Source organism: Rhinatrema bivittatum, chromosome 8 (assembly GCF_901001135.1).
Source record: "Rhinatrema bivittatum chromosome 8, aRhiBiv1.1, whole genome shotgun sequence".
NCBI classification, from domain to species: Eukaryota; Metazoa; Chordata; class Amphibia; order Gymnophiona; family Rhinatrematidae; genus Rhinatrema; species Rhinatrema bivittatum.
This window is the reverse complement of record NC_042622.1, coordinates 133,186,505-133,206,019: the sequence shown is the minus strand read 5'-3', so window position 1 is coordinate 133,206,019 and position 19,515 is coordinate 133,186,505. Positions and strand designations below refer to the sequence as shown.

The 19,515-nt window shown below is 43.3% G+C and overlaps 1 protein-coding gene across 3 annotated transcripts in view; it reads left to right on the top strand.

Moving 5' to 3' along the window:
• The window catches only part of ARRDC1 (arrestin domain containing 1), a 201,869-nt gene that overhangs the window by 63,680 nt on the left and 118,674 nt on the right, over positions 1 to 19,515 (top strand). For all 3 annotated transcript variants that reach the window (XM_029611468.1, XM_029611467.1, XM_029611469.1), the window contains exon 2: positions 13,835 to 13,945. In XM_029611468.1, the coding sequence (XP_029467328.1) occupies positions 13,835 to 13,945 (111 nt within the window). The remainder of the gene's footprint in view (positions 1 to 13,834; positions 13,946 to 19,515) is intronic.

Here is a 19,515-nt window from a genome sequence, read left to right as displayed (position 1 = left end):
AGAGGGTGCAGTGTCAGATATGATATAAAGGGAGTTTGTAAGGAAGCAGGTTTAGCAAGGCAAAGGGGGAGCCAGCAGTAGTGTCTGCAAGATTGTGTGGTTTTTTTTTTAAGGTGTAGCCAGCACTTCCTCTTTCTTCTGGCAGTAGAAACTACTCTTTGCTCTTCTGTTTTGAACTAGTCAGGGGAGGGACATTGGTTACAATACTTGTAGACATAATTATCAGCAGTGGGAGTAATGCTTTTACCAACTCAATTAAATTGCCCCCAAATGCAGTTGGATATGTGTGTGGAGGCTGGTATCTGGTCAAAGCTCCATGCCTTCTGTTTAGAGCAGGCCCCAGGATGACTGAGCAACTCTCATCTTCTCCCCCCTACCCTGTCACTGAATATGCATGCAAGATCTGGGAGTCTGAAATCAGAATACCAGCAGCTTGGCTGCCTACTTACTATATGCCACCTTTTTTGAGTCTTGTGTGGCTTAAAGCAAAAACGTTGCTCCTTTGCTCAGACTTCATCAGATACTCTAGCTAAATAACCCGGTCATGAGGAAAAACTGTTTTTCATAGTTTTCAGAAGGAAAATCATTCTCCACTTTTAAAGTGGTGCACACCTGAGACTTCTCACTTTAGTCACTAATTTCTCCATGTAAGGTGTGAGTTTCTGCATTAAATAGAAGTAGGGGAAGTATGTAACATGGCAGGCAGTCTTTCTTGGATTCATTTATTTATTTTTATATACAGACACTTGATCTGAGATCACCTCGGTTTACATTCAGGTACTGTAGGTATTTCTCTATCCCCAGAGGGCTTACAATCTAACAGGCCGATACAGTAAAGCGTGGCCGCGGATACCCTGTTTCTAACCCGCTTTGTACCCACAATTTGGCCTCGTAAGTCTAACCCGCGATTCACTCTCCGTTTTTACCAATCTTTACCGCTTCTTTAAATCGCGTATCCCTTTCCGCCCGCGGCATGTATATGAGATGTAACCGATCGGATTAGCTATTCCCTCCCATACAGTAACGTGCGGCCCGATTATCGCCTTTTTAACCAACTGTTTTGCTGCGTCTTTAACCCGCTAAATTTCCGCCTACCCTGACCCTGGTGTTAGAGGGATGTGACAGCAATAGGCAGGCTCCGGTCAAATAAGTGGGCGGGTTGGAGCAAGTGAGTAACATGGTGTGGCCTGGTTCTCCTACGCTCAGGCATTGGGGGTTGCCAGTCCTCTTCCCCCCCCCCCCCCCCCCCCCCCCCCCCCAAAGCAGGGCGAAAATAGACTCGACATGTTAAAGCAAATAGAAAATGTAACAAAAGTAAACTTACTGCTTGCTTCCAGCAGCCCCAGTCCTCCCGAGGCACCCACCGCGGCTCCCCTGCCTCCCGGGGGAAGCCGGCGGCGAAGGTGCATAACACACGTCCAATTTGGGTGCTCAAGGCAGCGAAGGCGCATGAGCGCACGCCGTGACCAGTACCAGCGCACCCAGGATACTGCATAGGCGCTGTATAGCGCTCTATACAGTAAAATGGATTGCGCTTCATGGACGTGGCTTGCATTTAAATACAGTATCGAGAGGTATGTGATCCGAACTGTGCGTGTGGCAAACGAGGGTGCGCCCAGCACTGCCGCACTCTTTCTAACTGTATTGGCCTGTAAGTTTGTACCTGAGGCAATGGAGGGTAAAGTGACTTGCCCAAGGTCACAAGGAGTGACAGCAGGACTTGAACCCTGGTCTCCTGGTTCATAGTCCACTGCTCTAACCACTAGGCTATTCCTCCTCCCATCTTTCATGGGCATAACAGCTTTAACTGCATAGTACTCAGTGAAGTAGGAGGCTAGATGGGGCATGGAACCCAAAATCCTCCACTAATTGGAACAGAGCACTAATCTGTGGGTTATGAGGCTACCTGGGGCCCAGCAGTCAGTTACTAATTGTCTGCTGTTGCATTTGTAGTGGTGCTGCAGTTTGTGACATCACCATCTGTGCTTAACAGTAAAGCCTTTTTTGTTTTGGGCACTAACAAAGTGGCTCCAGACTTATTTGTTTCTGTACTCACAACAGAGGCCAGCATCCTCCCCAGGGAATGTGTAAGAAAACCGTCCCTGAGAGGACTCCTTTCTTCTCCCAGTCCAGCAAATCCACACCTTGGGAAGTAAAGGAAGTGCAAGAGCAAGTCAGGGTTCCTGCCCCAAAGAGTATAAATAATTTTATGGGTAGGGTTACAGTAGTTAAAACATCCTCTTTTATGGAAAAAACACACAAATCCCTCAGTGCTTCAATGGCATCATACTGTAGGGGAAAAATGTTCAAGTGAACCTCTTTGCAGGTCTGAGCAACACAAGATGGATGTCAAGCCATGTGATGGCCCCTGTAGTTTTAATGTGAATGCCTGTGAACTACATGGAGGAGATGAAACTGGTATTTCTCATGTCAAGAATCTGTTTTACAATTTTGCTGGACACAAACTTGCTGAGTTTGTGGCCTTGACAAACTTTGTATCTAGTTTTGAAGCCTAGTACTGTTTGCCAGATGTCTTCTGACTCGCGCCAGCGTCCTTGAAGACCTGTGTAACCCAGCCCGCTTTTTCAGTTACTAATAGGTCTTGCACAGTCTAATGCACTTAGTATCCATTCATGGACAGCCCTCCCACTCATAGAGCGGTAATGGATACCAGGCTCTGGGGGCAGTTTTATTTGAAAGTCAGGTTATATTTTCCTAAGTTGGACTTAGAAAACCCTCTGAGACTCCTTCAGGATAAGCCAAAGGGGCTCCACTGCTGTATTCTCCCTCACAAGCTGCAGAGTGGCTGCTCTAGGACTAATTTTTGGGATTTTGAACTTTATTTAGAGCAGCCCTGCTGGAGGCCTGGGCCTTTCTGAAGCCCAGGGAATGGGGAGCCCTGAGCTGAAGACACCCAGTGTTTAGGAAAGACCTGCTCAACAAAGGTGACCAGTTGCAGAGAGTTTCTTGTAGATATCTAATTTGGGGAAGATGACTTTGTTTTCCAACGTCTGGAAGGAAGTGTGTTCTGCCCCTCTTCCTGCCCCTCAAGGGGACTGGCAAGAACTGCAGTCCACAAGGATTCCTACCACCAGGGATCCCACCAGAAGATCAATCTACCAATTTAAGTAAATTATCTACATTCAAGAGATGACACTAATCTGGCATCCAGAAAGAGCCCTGAGGGATAGAGACATTAACTCTGTGCCAAGATAGACTTTTGTACCATTGAGAGGGGTTTCCCAACCATCCAAAGGGGGCCTAGCGCAGAGAGACCACTGCACAGTCTAATCCAGAAGTGTGGATGGATTCCTGGCCTAATAAAGACAAATACACAGAGGAGAAAAGATCCATAATTCTGAGAGAGACTGTGGCGAGTGATTTACCATATTTAATTGTGCCATTCAGCTAAACTGTATCAGTAAAGCATCACAGCTCACTAGTCATCCTGTAGAGGGCTCTTTTCCACCCCTAGTCCGAAGGACCTACACTTTGGGATGGGAGGAGAAGTAAAAGCTAGCCAGGGTCCCTGCCCCAAAGAACTTAAATAACTTTGTCCCCCTCCGTACTCTATTTGTACATTAAGGAGGGGGTTACACATATACAGTATGTACCAGCTAAGATGAAGTCATATCAGGCCACCAATCGCATGCCAGTATATTGTGGTAACATCCAATCAGCAACCCTTTTTTTTTTTTTTTTTGGCTCCTATGCATATGTATGAGGACCTGAAGACTTTGGATTTAGTGATTCTGGGGACTACTTGCTGCTGTTCATGCAAACTTCACCCCTGTGAATGTTGCACCTGAGACTTTCATGAAGCTCAAGCTAAACTTTGAGACTGGGCTTCCAGCTCAGCCTAGCTCTGCTGCATGAACTATGGCAAAGCTGGCCAGGGCTTAGGCAAGGATGAGTTTGGCAAGCGCTTTAATCTTCAGTTCCCTGCCTGCATAGCTCAGAGGCATTTGTAAGTTCTGGGTCTTGCTGCCCTGAGACGATGTTATCTTGTCAGCTGCCTGCCCAAGGTCCAGCTGGTTTTCCTCTGTGCTAAAACAGGATGCAGATTCTCCATAAGGACAGACTGGACTGCAGCAGAATCAGCTAAATTACTACTTTAAGTGGGGTGGTTTAATTGGCATTGCATTTCAGAAGTGGAAGTTGGCTTTGAGTTGTATACAGGGATTTTCATAACCTCTGTAACAAGTGATTTACTCCGTTAAATCAGAAACTTAATATCTACTGTATATAAAAACGTGTTTCCTGCTGCTACAATAAATTATCTGCCTCAAAAGTGTAGGCATTCTGCTCTCTTCATGAGCTTGGACCTTATTATATCTGATTTAAATGTCAGATACACCATGTAAGACTAATTATACCTTACAAAACATGGTAGTTATCCATAAAAAATGATTCTAGGTCTCCCACAACTTTTAGCAAACTGAGTAAAATGGTTGGAGCTGATGCTAGTTTGCAGAGACAGAAGACTAGTAGGGTCAGGCAGGGATTTTCTGCATCTCATGTACATGGCAGAGATTACTCTTTGGAAGGCAGTCGGAGTAGTTGAGGTCAAGTGATTGATTTTTACAGGTTTTAGTTAACCATGTATGCGCTGTCTCCCCAGCCCATGGTGTGTCAGAATTTTAAAGTCCAGACATTTTTGCAGTGTCAGTTCTAAGGGCCTGATCATGAAGGTGAGCAAAGGTCTTTTGCCTCTCAGGGCAAATATTGTAGGTTTAAAACTGTTAAACTAACACTTTTTTTTTTTTTTTTTTTTTTTTTTTAAATAAATATGGTTTAGCTGAAAATGGCCATACTTCAGCACAATGAGTTTCAATTAAGAGTTTAATGAAGATTCTTTCCAGTATCTGATTCTACTAGCTCAAGAAAGCTCTATTGAAATGTTTGATGCTTATTCCTAGTAGCATAAGATTTCTGCCCAGGTTTCACAGCAGTAAGCTGCACCAAGTCAAGTAAAGGCATGTGATGTGCAACACTTGAACTGGCCCCGTGGATTTGGAGTTGTAGCTTGTGAGACTCGTGGTGAGTGCTGTGAAGGCGATGGGCTCAAATCTAACTGGTGGGGAGGGAAGCTACTGGGACTTTACTGGCCACAGGACACCAGGAGTGGAAGTGGAGGTGAGGTAGGGGGACAAGTGCTGTCTGGGATTGGAGAGGGCATGATAGGAATAAAAACAAAACCCTACTGTGCCCAGTTCTTTTCCCAAAGTCAGGGAGGCGGTGTATACATATTCACTGTGGACATCCCGGGAACAGAACTAGTTGGGGATCCCCAAGGAGGAGCAGGTTGAGGAAATCCTTCTGATTCCTCCCCCTCTTCTGACTTTAGAATAAAAGATAAATTGCTTAATAAACTCCTTGGCTATGACTGCCATTCTGGATCAAAGTAAATCTGGGCTCTGCTGTGGTGAGCCATCAGAGCACCACGGTCAGGCATGATGCACTACCATGCGCTGGCCACAGCACACGGCTCAGCATATGATTGGATGTGCATCCATAACCCCCGATGTGGTCAGGTTTGGAAAAGGGATGTGCAATTTTGAGTGTCCATTTTTCCTAACCTGTGCCCACCTCTCCTGGGCATCCACTGCTGAGGGAGGTACTAGGGGTACACAATTTGCCCTAGTGCCTCCTTTTTACCGCTGCACCTGATTTTAAATATTAAATCAGGCACCACAGAGGTGGATCGGCGCGCATTAAGGGAGCGGGAGCTCTATCATGAGCGCCTGTTTAACATGCGCTGATATTGCATCAGCCTGCAACTCGCTGATGCTTCAGAAGTGAGTACAGCCAAAAAACAGCTGCAGAATGGACGCCAAAAGGAGGTTTTTCTGAATGTGCACAACTCTGGAAAAGTAAAGACCGAACTTATGTTCAGGATTCGACAGTAGAGTGAGTAGTCTAGCCCCTGTTGCTCATAAATAGCAGCAGCGTTTCTTAAGAGCACAAAAGGTAAAACTGTGAGGTGAGTTAGGAAGCTGAGTGGAGCACATACTGTGAACAATTTTCTCAAAACAGTTCACTGCTTCAGAAGCTGAGCTTTAACTGGGGCTTCAACAACCTAGCAACTGGCTGCAGCCTTTCCCACTGCATTGGCTCCTGTGTTGCTTGCCAGACCACAGTGTGACAGCTTTTAGAAGTGCTGCTTAGATTCTCAAGACAGCACAATACTGGATTTTATTCATAGTTGAGTCAGGTCAACTGCATGCATTTAGTGCTTTTTGTTAAGTTAACCCTTTTGTGTGTGTGGGTTTAAAAAAAAAAAAAAAGCTATACAACGTTGGATAAAAACCTAAAGTCATTGGTGGCCCCTCCTGGAGCCATCTGTGATACACGCCTACAAGCAGAGTGGAAAGGAGCAGGTTCATTTGATAGGAAAGGAACAGGAGTTGCCAGCCCATGCTACCCTATGTGTATGTATATGTGCATTTAAAATATATTCCAATTTAGAAAGCTATGTTGTGCAAAGGTTATTTGATTCAAGATGTTCTTAGAATATTTTGTTTCTGCAAACATGACAAGATACATCATATCCATCAGTAACTGCTTGCAGGCTGAGAAGAAAAGACTCGTCAAAGTAAGAGAGGGAAAAAACCATTTGACAAAATATTGGACAAACTTAATATGTAGCAACGCTTACCTCTTACAGATTTCACTAATGTCTGACACTTTTATACAGGCTTATCTCTCAGGCAGCAAATTAAATTGGGTGAAATAATATACTGAGAAACTGACTTTTATGCTGCACAGCAAGATGGCTGTGATAAAATTTGGGATATGTATTGAAGGTATTCTTCTGCCCTCATTAGAGTTTGAAGCCCCTTCTACAGGACATCTAATGCTGATCTGATGTGATTCAAATATATTCAGTTTTTCTTTTGCGTATAACTGATGTGAATTAATGACTTGCTTTTCCTCCATGGAAATGTAGTTGTATCAGATCTTCTAGTGATCTGTCAAGATCAGTGTCATGATATTTGCCTCTTTATTATGCTGTATGGGGGATTGTTAAAGTGTTTTAAAAAATGTACATCTTGATACACTTTACATGGAAATTTGAGGAAAATGACCTCCTTTCTTCACTTTTCAAGAAAGCTTCCTCTTTGGCTTGTCACATTGGGAAATACTCTTTTGATCTGGTCCGTGCATCTACAATTTTTCAAATGGTTGAAGTCCTCTAATCTCTAGGACTGCCATGCCTGACCTGCTTTTTATTGTAACAGAAGAAGTTGCCCCAAATTTGTATTTCATCCCATAAATGGAAACGTGAATCTCTTGGCAAGTAAAATGAAAAAAAAAATGGCAGGGAAGCTTGTGACGCAAAGTGATGTTGGGTCCAGATGAGAGGTAAATGGAGAGTACTTGGGCTGTGGGCTGGTAGGATATGAGGAAGAAGCTCCTGTGTTCATGCATGTGTCATGGTGGCAGTAGTTTGCATTAAACTGCATAGCTGCTGGAAAACCACAAACTGATGCCAGTAATCCGAGGAAGCTGCTGATGGGAAAGCCTAAAACAGTCTTTGGGATTCAGAGGGTTAGGGGTGCCATTCTACTTTTCATGGGAAAGATTGCTGAAAATGCTAACTTTTGTCTAAATATTACGAGCCCCAAAGAACCATGAAGAATAACACTATGTATCCTTTGAGTAGGTTTGTCTGCAAAATCAGGTTCGCTTCAGAGTGTGGTTATTGGTAGGCAGTCTGGAAGCAACCATCAAGCTTTTGGCTCAAGAAGCTCTGCAGGAGTTTAGGGCTCCAGTGGGAAGGGATTAAGCCTGCATTTAGTGCATGCCAAGCCTAGGAGGAGCATGTAGTGCCATGTCAAAAGCACATGCTGATTCAGTCCTGCCTTTACTCGATTGCTGGCATGGGGCCAGTAGTTCTGCTTTTCTTAGGTACATCCAGCTACATGAGAGCACTAAGACTAGATCAGCCTGCCTCCTTTGGCAAGAAGCATTATGCTCAAACTACACAACTCATGCTTTTTTTTTTCACCCTTCCCAAAAGCTGCCTATCAAAAGCTTTTCCCTACTTATTAATATATTTTGTGGGGTTTTTTTTTTGTTTTGCTTTTTTTTAATAACTAGTGTTTGTGTTAAAGTTAAAAACATAAATGCCATGCTAGGACAAAAGTCCATCAGGCTCAGCATCTTGTCTGACAGTGGCCATTCTGGATCACAAGTACCCAGCAGAACCCATGAAGCAGACCTATTTCTTGCTTGCTCCCTGAGATAGCAAGTCTACTTGATGTTTTATGGACCTCCCTTCAGGAAGTTATCCAAATCTCTCTTAAACTGTGGGTTTATCCCCGCTCTGACATTCTTTTGAATAGTGCAGAGTATCTGGAAGGAGGCAGCAAGTAGCTCAGAAGGTGTGAGTCAACTTGTCTTTGAGAGCTCCTTCCCTGACCATCTGCCAAGTCTTCTTATACTTTATCTTGACCATTAGCCTATGCTGGTTGCCTTGATCACATCCTCCACCAACAGATACCATAGTTTGGTTGTGCACTGAGTAAAAATGTACTTAAATCTGATGGTGGTTTAATGGATTATCCCCTCGTTTTAGTATCTGAAAGGGTAAACCACAGTCTTATTTACATGTTCCACCCCTCTCATATTTTTATAGACGTCAATCATGTCCCCTTTCAACCATCTCTTCCAAGCTGAAGTGACCTAACCTGAGTAGCCTCTCATTGGGAATCTGTTTCATCCATTTTATCACTTCTGATGTCCTTCTCTGTACCTTTTCTAGTTCTGCTGTATCTGTTTGAGCTGGGCCAACCAGAACTGCACACAGTACCGAAGGTGTGGTCGCACCATGGCTCGATTTTATAGAGGCAATATATTTTCCATTTTATTCTCCATTCCTTTCCCTAATGTTCTATCTACTTTACTGAGCTGAGGATTTCAATGTCTACAAAGACTCCAAGGCCATTTTTCTGGGTGGTGACTCGCAATTCAGTAACCCAACATTAGGTACTAATAGTTGGGATTAATTTCCCAAAGTTCTTTTTTTTTAAGCTTTGTTTGAGGCAAAATTAATCAGGATAACTTGATATCCACATTGTTTATTCTTTCTATATATATTACCTTTCACTTTTAAGTAATCATCAAACCTCAATATGGGGGAAAGGAAACTTAAAAAAATAAAAACAGGAAATTACAGCTATTATAATACTCTAGACATTTTATATACCATAGTTTCATGTGTAGATCACAACAGTTTACAAAGTGATGTTCATAATTTAACTCAAATGAAGATTGGTTACAGGGGAGGTATTGGTATCAATCGATTTTTTTTTCTAGAACATATTAAATGTGATCTAGTACATAAGACAAAGACTACAAGTAATTAAGCGAATAGCTAGTTAACACATCTTAGTCAATGAGTTTGTTTTGGGAATCTTGCATTCTCTCATTTTGATTTATTCATGATTCGATTATTTTTGTCCATCTTGTTTTGTGGTTCTATATTTTCTGATGTTTTTTAGTTTAAATTATATGCATTCTTGAATAGCCATGTTTTTAGTTCACTTTTTAAATCTTTCTATCTGGTAAGATACATAACGCCTCAGGCAGAGAGTTCCAGAGCTTTGCACCCGCTATTGAGAATACTCTTGAGTCAGATATGTGTACCGTATTGTGGGAATAGATGATAATCCTCTATTTTGATATCTTAGTGTTCTCTGAGGATTATAAGGTTGAAGTGTCACTCCTAGTAAGCCGGTGTTATTGGAGTGAATGATGAATATTAAAACTTTACAATGGATTCTAGATTGTACTGGTAACCAGTGTAGTGATATCAGCAAGGGTGTAATGTTAACATATTTCCTAGATCCTAATAGTTTTGCTTCAGTATTTTGTAATTGTGGTTTTTAAGTGACTTGTTGGAAGACCTAGTAGTAAGGAATTACAGTAGTCAAGGTTTGAGAAGATTGAGTTTGCAGTTCGGAAGTCTGCAAAAGTCTATGTAGTATATGCAGCTTGGTGTAGCCGGTCTTAATTTACTGATGTGCATTTTCATTGTGAGGTTTTAATCTAGCTGTTCACCTAAATCCCATACTTGATTTGAGGGTTTAATTTGAAAATTACCCAGATCAAGTGCAGGTGGTTTCACGGTCAGTTTCTACTCAACCAAATGATGTCAATGTTTTTAGGGTTTAATGTCAGTTTAAGCTGTGATAATTCGTGTTGTATTGCATTCATGTAGGTTGAGAGTATCAAAGTTGTTTGCAAATGATCCAGAGTGGAATGTAAAACAGTAGGTTGTCAGCATACAAGAAGAAGGATCTTCCTAGATTTGTCAGTAATTTACATAGTGGGAGCATGTAAATACTGAATAGTGTTGCTGAGAGGGCTGAGCCTTGAACTCCTGTATCACATTAGAAAGTGTCAGATATATTGTTACCCAGTTTGACTTAGATGGTTCACTTCTTTATTGAACAGAACATTCCAAGTACCATGCCATCGATCCCTGTGTTTCTCATCTGATGGCATAACAGGATATGGTCCACCATGTCAAAGGTGGCGGTTAAGTCAATTAGCACAAGGCAGTAAGATTCGGTTTTATGAGGGCTTGACTCATGAATCTGTTAATGAAAGGAGTAGTGTCACAGTTGAGTGTTTCCTAAATCCAAATTTGATTTGGGTAGAGAATATTTTGATTATCCAGGTGACTTACAAGTTGGAATAACACTGCTTGCTTGAACTTTTTGCTAGAAATGGCAAGTTGGATATTGGACAATAGTTGTCCCAATCAGTTCTGCCAGATTTATTTTTTAGGATCTGTTTTATCAATGCTTGTTTTAATCCAAGTGGTATAATTCCTTTTGATAGGAAATGATTGATTAAGGTTGTGATTGTTTAGTTATGACATGTTCTTGTTTCAAGGAGTTTGCTGGTATTGGGTCTCGGTGATTACCAGGTTTTGTTTTAGCAATGATCTAACTGATTTCTAGTTTCGATACCCTGTCAAATGTGGCCCACTTAACTTTCTGATTCTTCAGGTGTTTTTATTGAACTGATAGTGAAATTTTTTTCAACTTATTGATGGTTTGTCTGAGTGTAGTGGCATAGTCATTGCAAGAGGCCTTGGTGAAGTTGTAGTTTCTTGAGATGGCAGATGTTGGGTCTTTAAATGTTTAACAGTCTCAAAGAGCAGTTTAGAATTAAATATAATGCCATGAATTTGTTTAGTATAGTAATTTATTTATTTATTTTTTTGCTTTATTGGTCAGTGAACAGTGTTTTGTAAAGAGACATATATTTTTGTAGGGATTCAGTGGATGGGCATTTCCACCATTGCTTCTCTTATTTTCTGAGTTTGTTTGCTTCTTAATTTATCATTATACCAGGGCTTCTTATGTTTGGAGTTATTCCTTTATTTGTTTTCTTCTGGACAGGACTGGAGTTTTCTGCTATGTCATTGACACTTATCCCAGGAATCAAATGCTGTTATGGAATTAGTTTGATTTAGTTCATGGATCTTATTTTCTGTTGCTTAAGCAAGTACTTCCATCTGTCTTTTTTTCCTGAAGGTAAAAGTAAGCTTATTATCTATTCTATGATGGGTTTGGTTAGTGAATACTTATACTACTGCTCATGATAACTAAGTGCACAGATGTGAAATTGAGATGAACTTGTCACTAGCCACTCCCTATTAGAGAAACCCTTTTTAGGTAAATTAGGGTTAAACATACCTGATATTCAACCTGATCACCTTTATATAGAAATTGTAGCATCAAGGTAGCACTGCCCAATGTACATTTTATACTTTTCCACATTAAACTTCATTTATCATTAAAATGCCCAGTCTCCTGGTCTCTCACAAGGACCTTCTGCAGTGCTTCACAATCCACTGCTGTTTTAACGACTTTGAATAACTTTCAGGCCGATGCTGAGCGCACTGTTTAACCCATGGTTGGACGTGCGTTTTGGATGCAGGTCCAAAACACCTTATGCTATTAAGGGATTAACGCATCCAAAACGCACGTCCACCCCCCCCCCCCACCGTGAAGCTAATAGCGCTCATACCATGCAAATGCATGTGTCTGAGGCTATTAGCTATTCTCCCCCAATTAAAAAAAAAAAAAAAGTGCGCCTGAGATGCACATTTTTACTCTCAGAAATTTAACACCTGCCTGGAGCAGGCATTAATTTGAGTAGCCCAAAAAGTGTACAGGAAAGCAGAAAATACTGCTTCTCTGTACTACCTCTGACTTAATATTGTGGCAATATTAAGTCAGAGGAATAACAAGGCCATTTAAAAAAAAAAAAAAAAAAAAATGCCAGCGGTCAGGTTAGGAAAAGGGATGCTTGTAAAAGTGAGCATCTGTTTTCCTAACCGGCTGACAGCCGACCTCTCCTGGGTGCCCGCTGCCAATAAATGTGCTAGGGGTGCACGATTTCCCCTTGCGCCTCCTTTTTACTGTGGCAGCTGATCTTAAATATTAAATCGGGCACCCCGGAGAGGTCTGTCAGTGCACGTTGGAAGAGCAGGTGCTCAATCATGAGCACCCGTTTTCCCCACGCCAATATTGCATTGGCCTGAAAGTGTTACCTGCAAATTTGATCACCTTGCTTGTTCCCTTTTTGCAGAAGATTTCTGAATATATTAAATAATGGAGTACCACAGGGACTGGTATTGGGATCTGTGCTAATGACTAATCTCTATTTGGAAAACCTGACCATTTAGTCCTACCCTCTGTTTCCTGTCTTAACCAGTTCAGTGTCCATAATACACTGCTTATTCCAAGATATAATTTCCTGAGGAATCTCTTATGGGGGACTTAGTATTTGGATTTTCATAAGGTAGTTGACAGTCAAGTCTCACCTTTACATGTTTATACCTGCAAAAAAAAAAAAAAATCTAAAAGATTGCTAAGCAAGACGTCCTCTGCTAAAACCATGTTGATTCATTCCCCATTCACCCTGATCTGTCTGGCCAGTGATTTTGTTTTTTTAAGAATAGCTTCTACGACTTTGCCCAGCACAGTCATTGCTGGTCTATATTTTCCCAGATCACTCTGGAACCCTTTTTTTGAAAATCGGTCACACTGGCCACTTTCCAGTCTTCAGGTATCATGACTGTTTTTGAATGATAGGTTATAGATTAGTAACAGTTTTGCTTTCATGCATCAATTTTTTTTTTATTTTTATTTATTTTTTTTTTTTTTTAGAGTTCTGGGGTGGATGCTGTCCAGTCCTGATGATTTGTTCACTTTATTTACTTTTTTTTTTAATTTGTCAATCTGGTCCATTATATCCTGTTATCAGATGTTTTGGTTGCACAATCTCCACCATTAAAGTGTTTCAGGTTCTCAAGTTTTTTTTTTTCTGAGGCTTTTCCAATTGCTTCACACCCAGCTGCTTGCTGCTAGGCACCTCCAGGGATTGCTTTAGTTCTGCAGAATGGACTCTGAAAGGGGTTGGAGCACCAGTGATAAGAAAATGAATGGTCTTGGTGTATACTGAGCCCTAAACTAAATAAAATAGTCTAAGACTCTCATCCTGATAATGTACCACAAAATGCCTTCAGGGAACATGGAAGCCCTGAATTGGAGTGGGCGGGAGGGGGTAAGTACTGACATTTCTTGCACTGATCATATTCTGTATTTGTGAATAGTTTTGTTTTTTTTTGGTTTTTTTTTCTATTCCATTCCTATATTTATAGGAAAACAGCCGAAACAGTACAACTGAGCTGAAATCTGTCAGCTAACGTCTGCTTAAGGCTTCTGGGGCTCAAACTGACTATTGGAATTTGGTATGGATGATGCACATTCCGACCCTTGACACTGTGCCCAATTTTCTGCCCTTTTAGCCATCAAGGTGAACTGCGTTGGATCATGCGGTGTGTCAAACAAAGTCAATGAAACGTCATGGAGTATAGAGGAGCAGTACTTCAGTAGCACACTGTCGTTGGCAGATAAAGGTAAGATGACTAAAGTGGATATAGAAATGCTGAAGGGATGCAAGGAGCTGTATAAAAAGTGTGCAAGGGTTTCATGTTTGAAAGGAGAGGCAGTGCGTATTCTTTTACAAGGACTTTGTGCGCACTTGACCTAAAATGTGGAAAAGTCTAATCCTGTGTTAAATGTATTTCAGTATCTCCAGATCTACATATCTTGGGAAAACAAACAAACCTATTTATATGCCTTTTGTGATTCAGAGCAGGTATCTTAAAACATCAGCTTAAAGGTGACCTGCATGAGTCATGTGGGGAGTGACTTTTTTGATATAATGTGAACTGAATGCAGAAAACATACTGAATACTCCCATGATGTCACCTTGAGCTAACAGTAAGAAAAAAATCCTTGCCCAGTTTAGTCATCACTCTGCGTCATTTAAATATTACCAAACAGCTATACTAAGTCCTCAGGACACCCAGCCAATCTGGTTATCAAAATATCTACAATGGTTATGCATGAGGAATGTGCATGCAAATCTCTGATATGCATATGAATTGGCACAGCCATTGCCAAATGTACATTATCCATCTGCTATGGACTAGCAAGCCTAAAAATTAGACCTCAAGGCTCCTCAAGTTAGATGCAGCCATGGTTCTGAGCCATACTATATGAAGACATCTGCAAAGCTGCAACCTGGTTGTCAGTACACACTTCTATGTCCCATTACTGTCCTAAATAATCTGAGCGATAGTAAATTCAGACAAGCAATTTTGCGTAGCCTATTCACCCAATAGTTATTCTCCATGGTGGGATCCAGGTTGCTGTTCAGTAAATGCACTGCTGCAACCCTTAGCTTGGGACTTGTCACATCATATCTAACTAAACTGTGCTTATTAACAGAAAAAGCAAATTTGTTTACCATAAAGTGTTTTTCTATAGATAACAGAATTAGCCATATTATTTAGATTTATATTCCACTTTTCGTAGCACTTCAAAGTGGATTACATTCAGGTACTGTAGGTATTTCCCTATCCCCAGAGGGCTTACAATCTAATGGGCAGATACAGAAAACGTCACGGGAGCGCCCGCTTTCCCGACACATTCCCAGGGCACTCTCCTGGGCGCATGATTCAGGAAGCCCAGGTATGCAAATAAGGGCCCGCATCTCCTTTTTGACAGAAGCGGTGGCTGTCAGCGGGTTTGACAGCCATCGCTTAATTTTACTGGTGTTGGTTGTCAAACCTGCTGACAGCCATGGGTTTGGAAAACTGACGCCAGTAAAATTGAGCTTCCGTTTTCCAACCCGCGGGCAGATTTTTTTTTTTTTTTTTTTTTTAAATCTTTGGGGCCTCCGACTTAATATCGCTATGATATTAAGGTGGAGGGTGTACAGAAAACTGATTTCCTGGTGCCGGCCAAAATTAACTCCTGCCTTTTCGACACGCTAGCTTTACCCCTTATTCAGTAAGGGGTAATAGCATGTCGAAAATGCGCATCCAACCCCCCGAACCTAATAGCGCCCGCAAAATGCATCTTGATGGCCCTATTAGGTATTCCCGCGCGTTCTGTAAGTAAAATGTGCAGCCAAGCCACACGTTTTACTTTAAGAAATTAGCGCCTTCCCAAAGGTAGGCGTTAATTTCTGCCGGCTCCAGGAAACTGCTTTTCTGTGCACCCTCTGACTTAATATCATGGCTATATTAAGTCGGAGGTCCCGAAAGTTAAAGTAAAAAAAAAAAAAAAAAAGAAATAATTTGAAATAGGCCCGCGGCTCGCTGGTTGAAAACCGGACACTCAATTTCGCCGGCGTCCGGTTTCTGAACCCATGGCTGTCAGCAGGCTCGGGAACAGACGCCAGCAAAATTGAGCATTGGCTGTCAAACCCGCTGACAGCCACCGCTCCTGTCCAAAAAGAGGTGCTAGGGACATGCTAGTGCTCTGGCATCTGTGCCGGGAAAGACCAGGCTGAGCACCAGAGATCGAGGAAGCAGTTGCCGGTCGCTATCTGGTCATGGCTTCAGTTCCGGGACGGCACCAGCATTGGCCGTGTTGCCCTCAAAGTGGCCCCACGGAGACCAGGCTTAGCCTTTTTTATAACCCGGGAGTCCGAGGTGCTCCCCACAGATACCCATGTCAGTGCCGGGCACAGATTCCCCACCCCCCCCCACCCCCTCATTTCAAGGGTGATCCGGTGGCGCTTGCTCTTATCCATGGCAGCTTTCAAGGAAGAGCTGGATCATAGGGGTTCAGTTGGTGGTGCTCTCAGTCTTCAGGGATATCAAGCCATAGGCCCCATCTGTGCCTCCACCGATGCCAGAGCACATCGAGATCTCGGGCAGTCACCGGAGATTTCTCTGCTTCCTGGCGGGCTCCAGGTATTTTCAATACAGGGTGCTGCCGTGGGGCCTTGCCTTAACGCACATCTTCACCAGATACCTAGCACCAGTGGCAGTGCACCTGTGCTGTGTAAGGTAGCAGGTGTTCCCTTAATTAGACTGGTTAATCAAGAGCAGCTCCCAACCAGGGTGCTTTGGTCTCTGCACTTAACCATTCAGGTGTTGCAGTCTCTCGGGTTTGTCTTCAACTACCCAAAATCCCATCTGACTCTGTCCCTGGATTTCATCAGTGCCCACCTGGACACTGTGGAGGCAAGGCCTATCTTCCTTGCGACCTAGTGCTCACCTTGGTGGACTTGATGAGTTTGGTGCGTCAGCCAGAGGGTCACTGCCAGTCTTATCCTCTGCCTTCTGGGTCACATGGCAGCCATGTTCCATGTCACTCCCTTTGCCAGCTTACACGTGCGCAGGGCACAGTGGACCCTTCAGTCCCAGTGGCAGCAAGCCTCCCAGGACCTCAATGTGCATGTCACCCCACCACTCCAGATTTCCTTGTCCTGGTGGGAGGACCTAGCCAATCTGGAGCAGTGGGGTCTCTTTCACTCTCCTTCCTTCCAAAATTGTTCTCACCACCGATCATCCACGCGGGGGTAGGGTGCCCACATAGAAGGGCTCTGCACCCAAGCCTTGTGGTCGGCTGAGGAGGCTGTGCTAAATCAACTTTTGGGAGCTCTGAGCGATCCATTACAGCTCATAGGCGTTCAGGACTGTTTGATCGGGATAAGGACAGATTTGGACATCAGTCAGGTAGCGATGTGGTACATCAGAAAACCAGGGAAGCATGGGATCATGTTCTGAAAGCAGGCCCAGACTTGGTCCTGGGCCTGCTTTTCAGAACATGTTGCTTCAAGCCATCTACCTGTGGTGACAGAATGTAGTGACAGACCAACTAAGTTGGGCTTTTCGGCCCCATGAGTGGTCTCTGGGACCCGGTGGCAGTGTGAGCATGGTCTTCCATCTGTGGGGAACCTCAGACATGGATGTGTTTGCCTTCCCCTGCAGTAACAAGATGGAGTCCTTTTGCTCCCTCTACTGGGAGGATGGCAAACAAGCCTCTGATGCTTTTTGCCCACCCTTTGGGCAAAGGGCTTCTATATGCATATCCTCCATTCCTGCTGGTGATGGACGCTCTTGAAGCTCCGGCAGGATGAGGGAACCATGATCCTCCTAGACCCCTGTTGACTGTATCCGGTTTGGTTCCCACTCCTGCAGGACCTCTTGGTCCAGAACCCAATCAGTCTGGGCACCTCCCCGACCCTAGTCATGCAGGATCACGGAAGGATGAGTCATCCAAATCTCAGGATGTTGTCTAACTAGCCTGAATGTTGAAAGGCTAGTCTTGCAGCCCCTTTCTGTCTATGTATCCCAGGTTCTGGTTGCCTCCAGGAAGCCTTCGACTAGAAATTTTGTACAGCCTGAAGTGGAAGAGGTTTGCAGTCTGGTGTGAGCAGCATCGGTTGGATCTGTTTACCTGCTCCACCCCAAAATTCTTGGACTATCTGTTGCACCTGTCAGAAGCTGCTTTAAAGATCAACTTGGTCAGAGTGCATCCCAGTGCCATTGGGGCATATCACCACAGGGTGAATGATATGCCCATCTCTGTGCACCTCCTGGTGTGTGATGCAGACCACGTATGAATCACACTTTAGTTGAAGCGCCCTCCGCCTGTGTCCTGGGATCTTAATGTGGTCTTGGCTCATCTCATGAACTCTTGAGCTTGTGCGCACGTGTGACCTGAAATATCTGACCTGGAAGGTCATATTTGTATACTGTCAATCTAGTAAACAATCTTGGCAGTTTACAGAAAATCAAAATTACAAATGTGTAACAATCAACATTATACCTAAACTAAATTAAAATAAAATGTTGCTTAACATACAAAATTAAAATTACATTTGCAGTTGTGATATTTTTGGCTGTGGTCAGTGAACTTCGTGTTGGTGACACATCCACCTTATACGAAGTTCTTTCATGATAGGGTGGTTCTCCGTACTCATCCTAAGTCCTTGCTAAGATGGTATCAGATTTCCATCTAAACCAATCTATCATCCTCCCTACCTTCTTCCTGAGACCTCATTTGCACCCAGATGAATGGGCTTTGCATACCTTGGATTGTAAGAGGGCCTTAGCATTCTACCTTGAGAGCACGGCAGGCCATAGGCTGTCCACACAACTCTTTATCTCGTTTGATAAGAACAGAATGGGAGTTGCTGTAGCCAAGCATGCCTTGTCTACCTGTCTAGCGGACTCTATCTTGTTCTGTTATGCGTGAGCAGGATTGCAGTTTGAGGGCCATGTTAAGGCTCACTCTTTCTGGGCCTTGGCAACTTCAATGGCTAACTTGCATGAAGTTCCCATGGCAGAGATCTGCAGAGCTACAATGTGGAGTTTTCTCACTATTGCTTGGACAGAGACTGCTGCCAGGAAAGCAGCTTCGACCAGTCTGTCCTCGTAACCTTTTTTGGCTCTTAACAACAGCACCTAGGTTATTGTGCCTGTTGGCACCTGTTTTCTATCTTTTGGTCCGCTCCGTTCTGAAAGAGCCAGATGCTATGTATTCACCCATATGTGAAGACTACCATCCTGCTTGTCCTGAGAGAAAGAGTTGCTTACCTGTAACAGGTGTTCTCCTAGGACAGCAGGATGTTAGTCCTCATGAAACCTGCCCACCACTCCACAAAGTTGGGCTTCATTTAAGTTTATTTTATTTTTCAGTTTCTCTGTAACGAGACTGAAGGGGGACCCCATGTAGCTGCTCAGTTAGTGGCATGCTGGGTGTGCTCATTGTGCCAGTCAAAGTTCTAGAAACTTTGACAGAAGTTTTTCTGTGCCGGGCTCCATCTGATGTCACCCATATGTGAGGACTAACATCCTGCTGTCCTAGAACACATGTTATAGGTAAGCAACTCTGCTTTCCTTTAGGATCTCTCCATTAATTTTTCCCATCAAGGTAAATCTAACCATCCTGTAGTTTGCAGCTACTCCCTGCTATAACTTTTGGGAAGCAGGACCACATCTGCCATTTAGTCCTCCTGCACTACTGAGTCCAAGGGTCTATTAAACAGGTCTTTCAGCAGACCTGCCGGCACTAATTGGTACTCCTTTAGTATCCTAAGAACATGCCATACTGGGTCAGACCAAGGGTCCATCAAGCCCAGCATCCTGTTTCCAACAGTGGCCAATCCAGGCCATAAAAA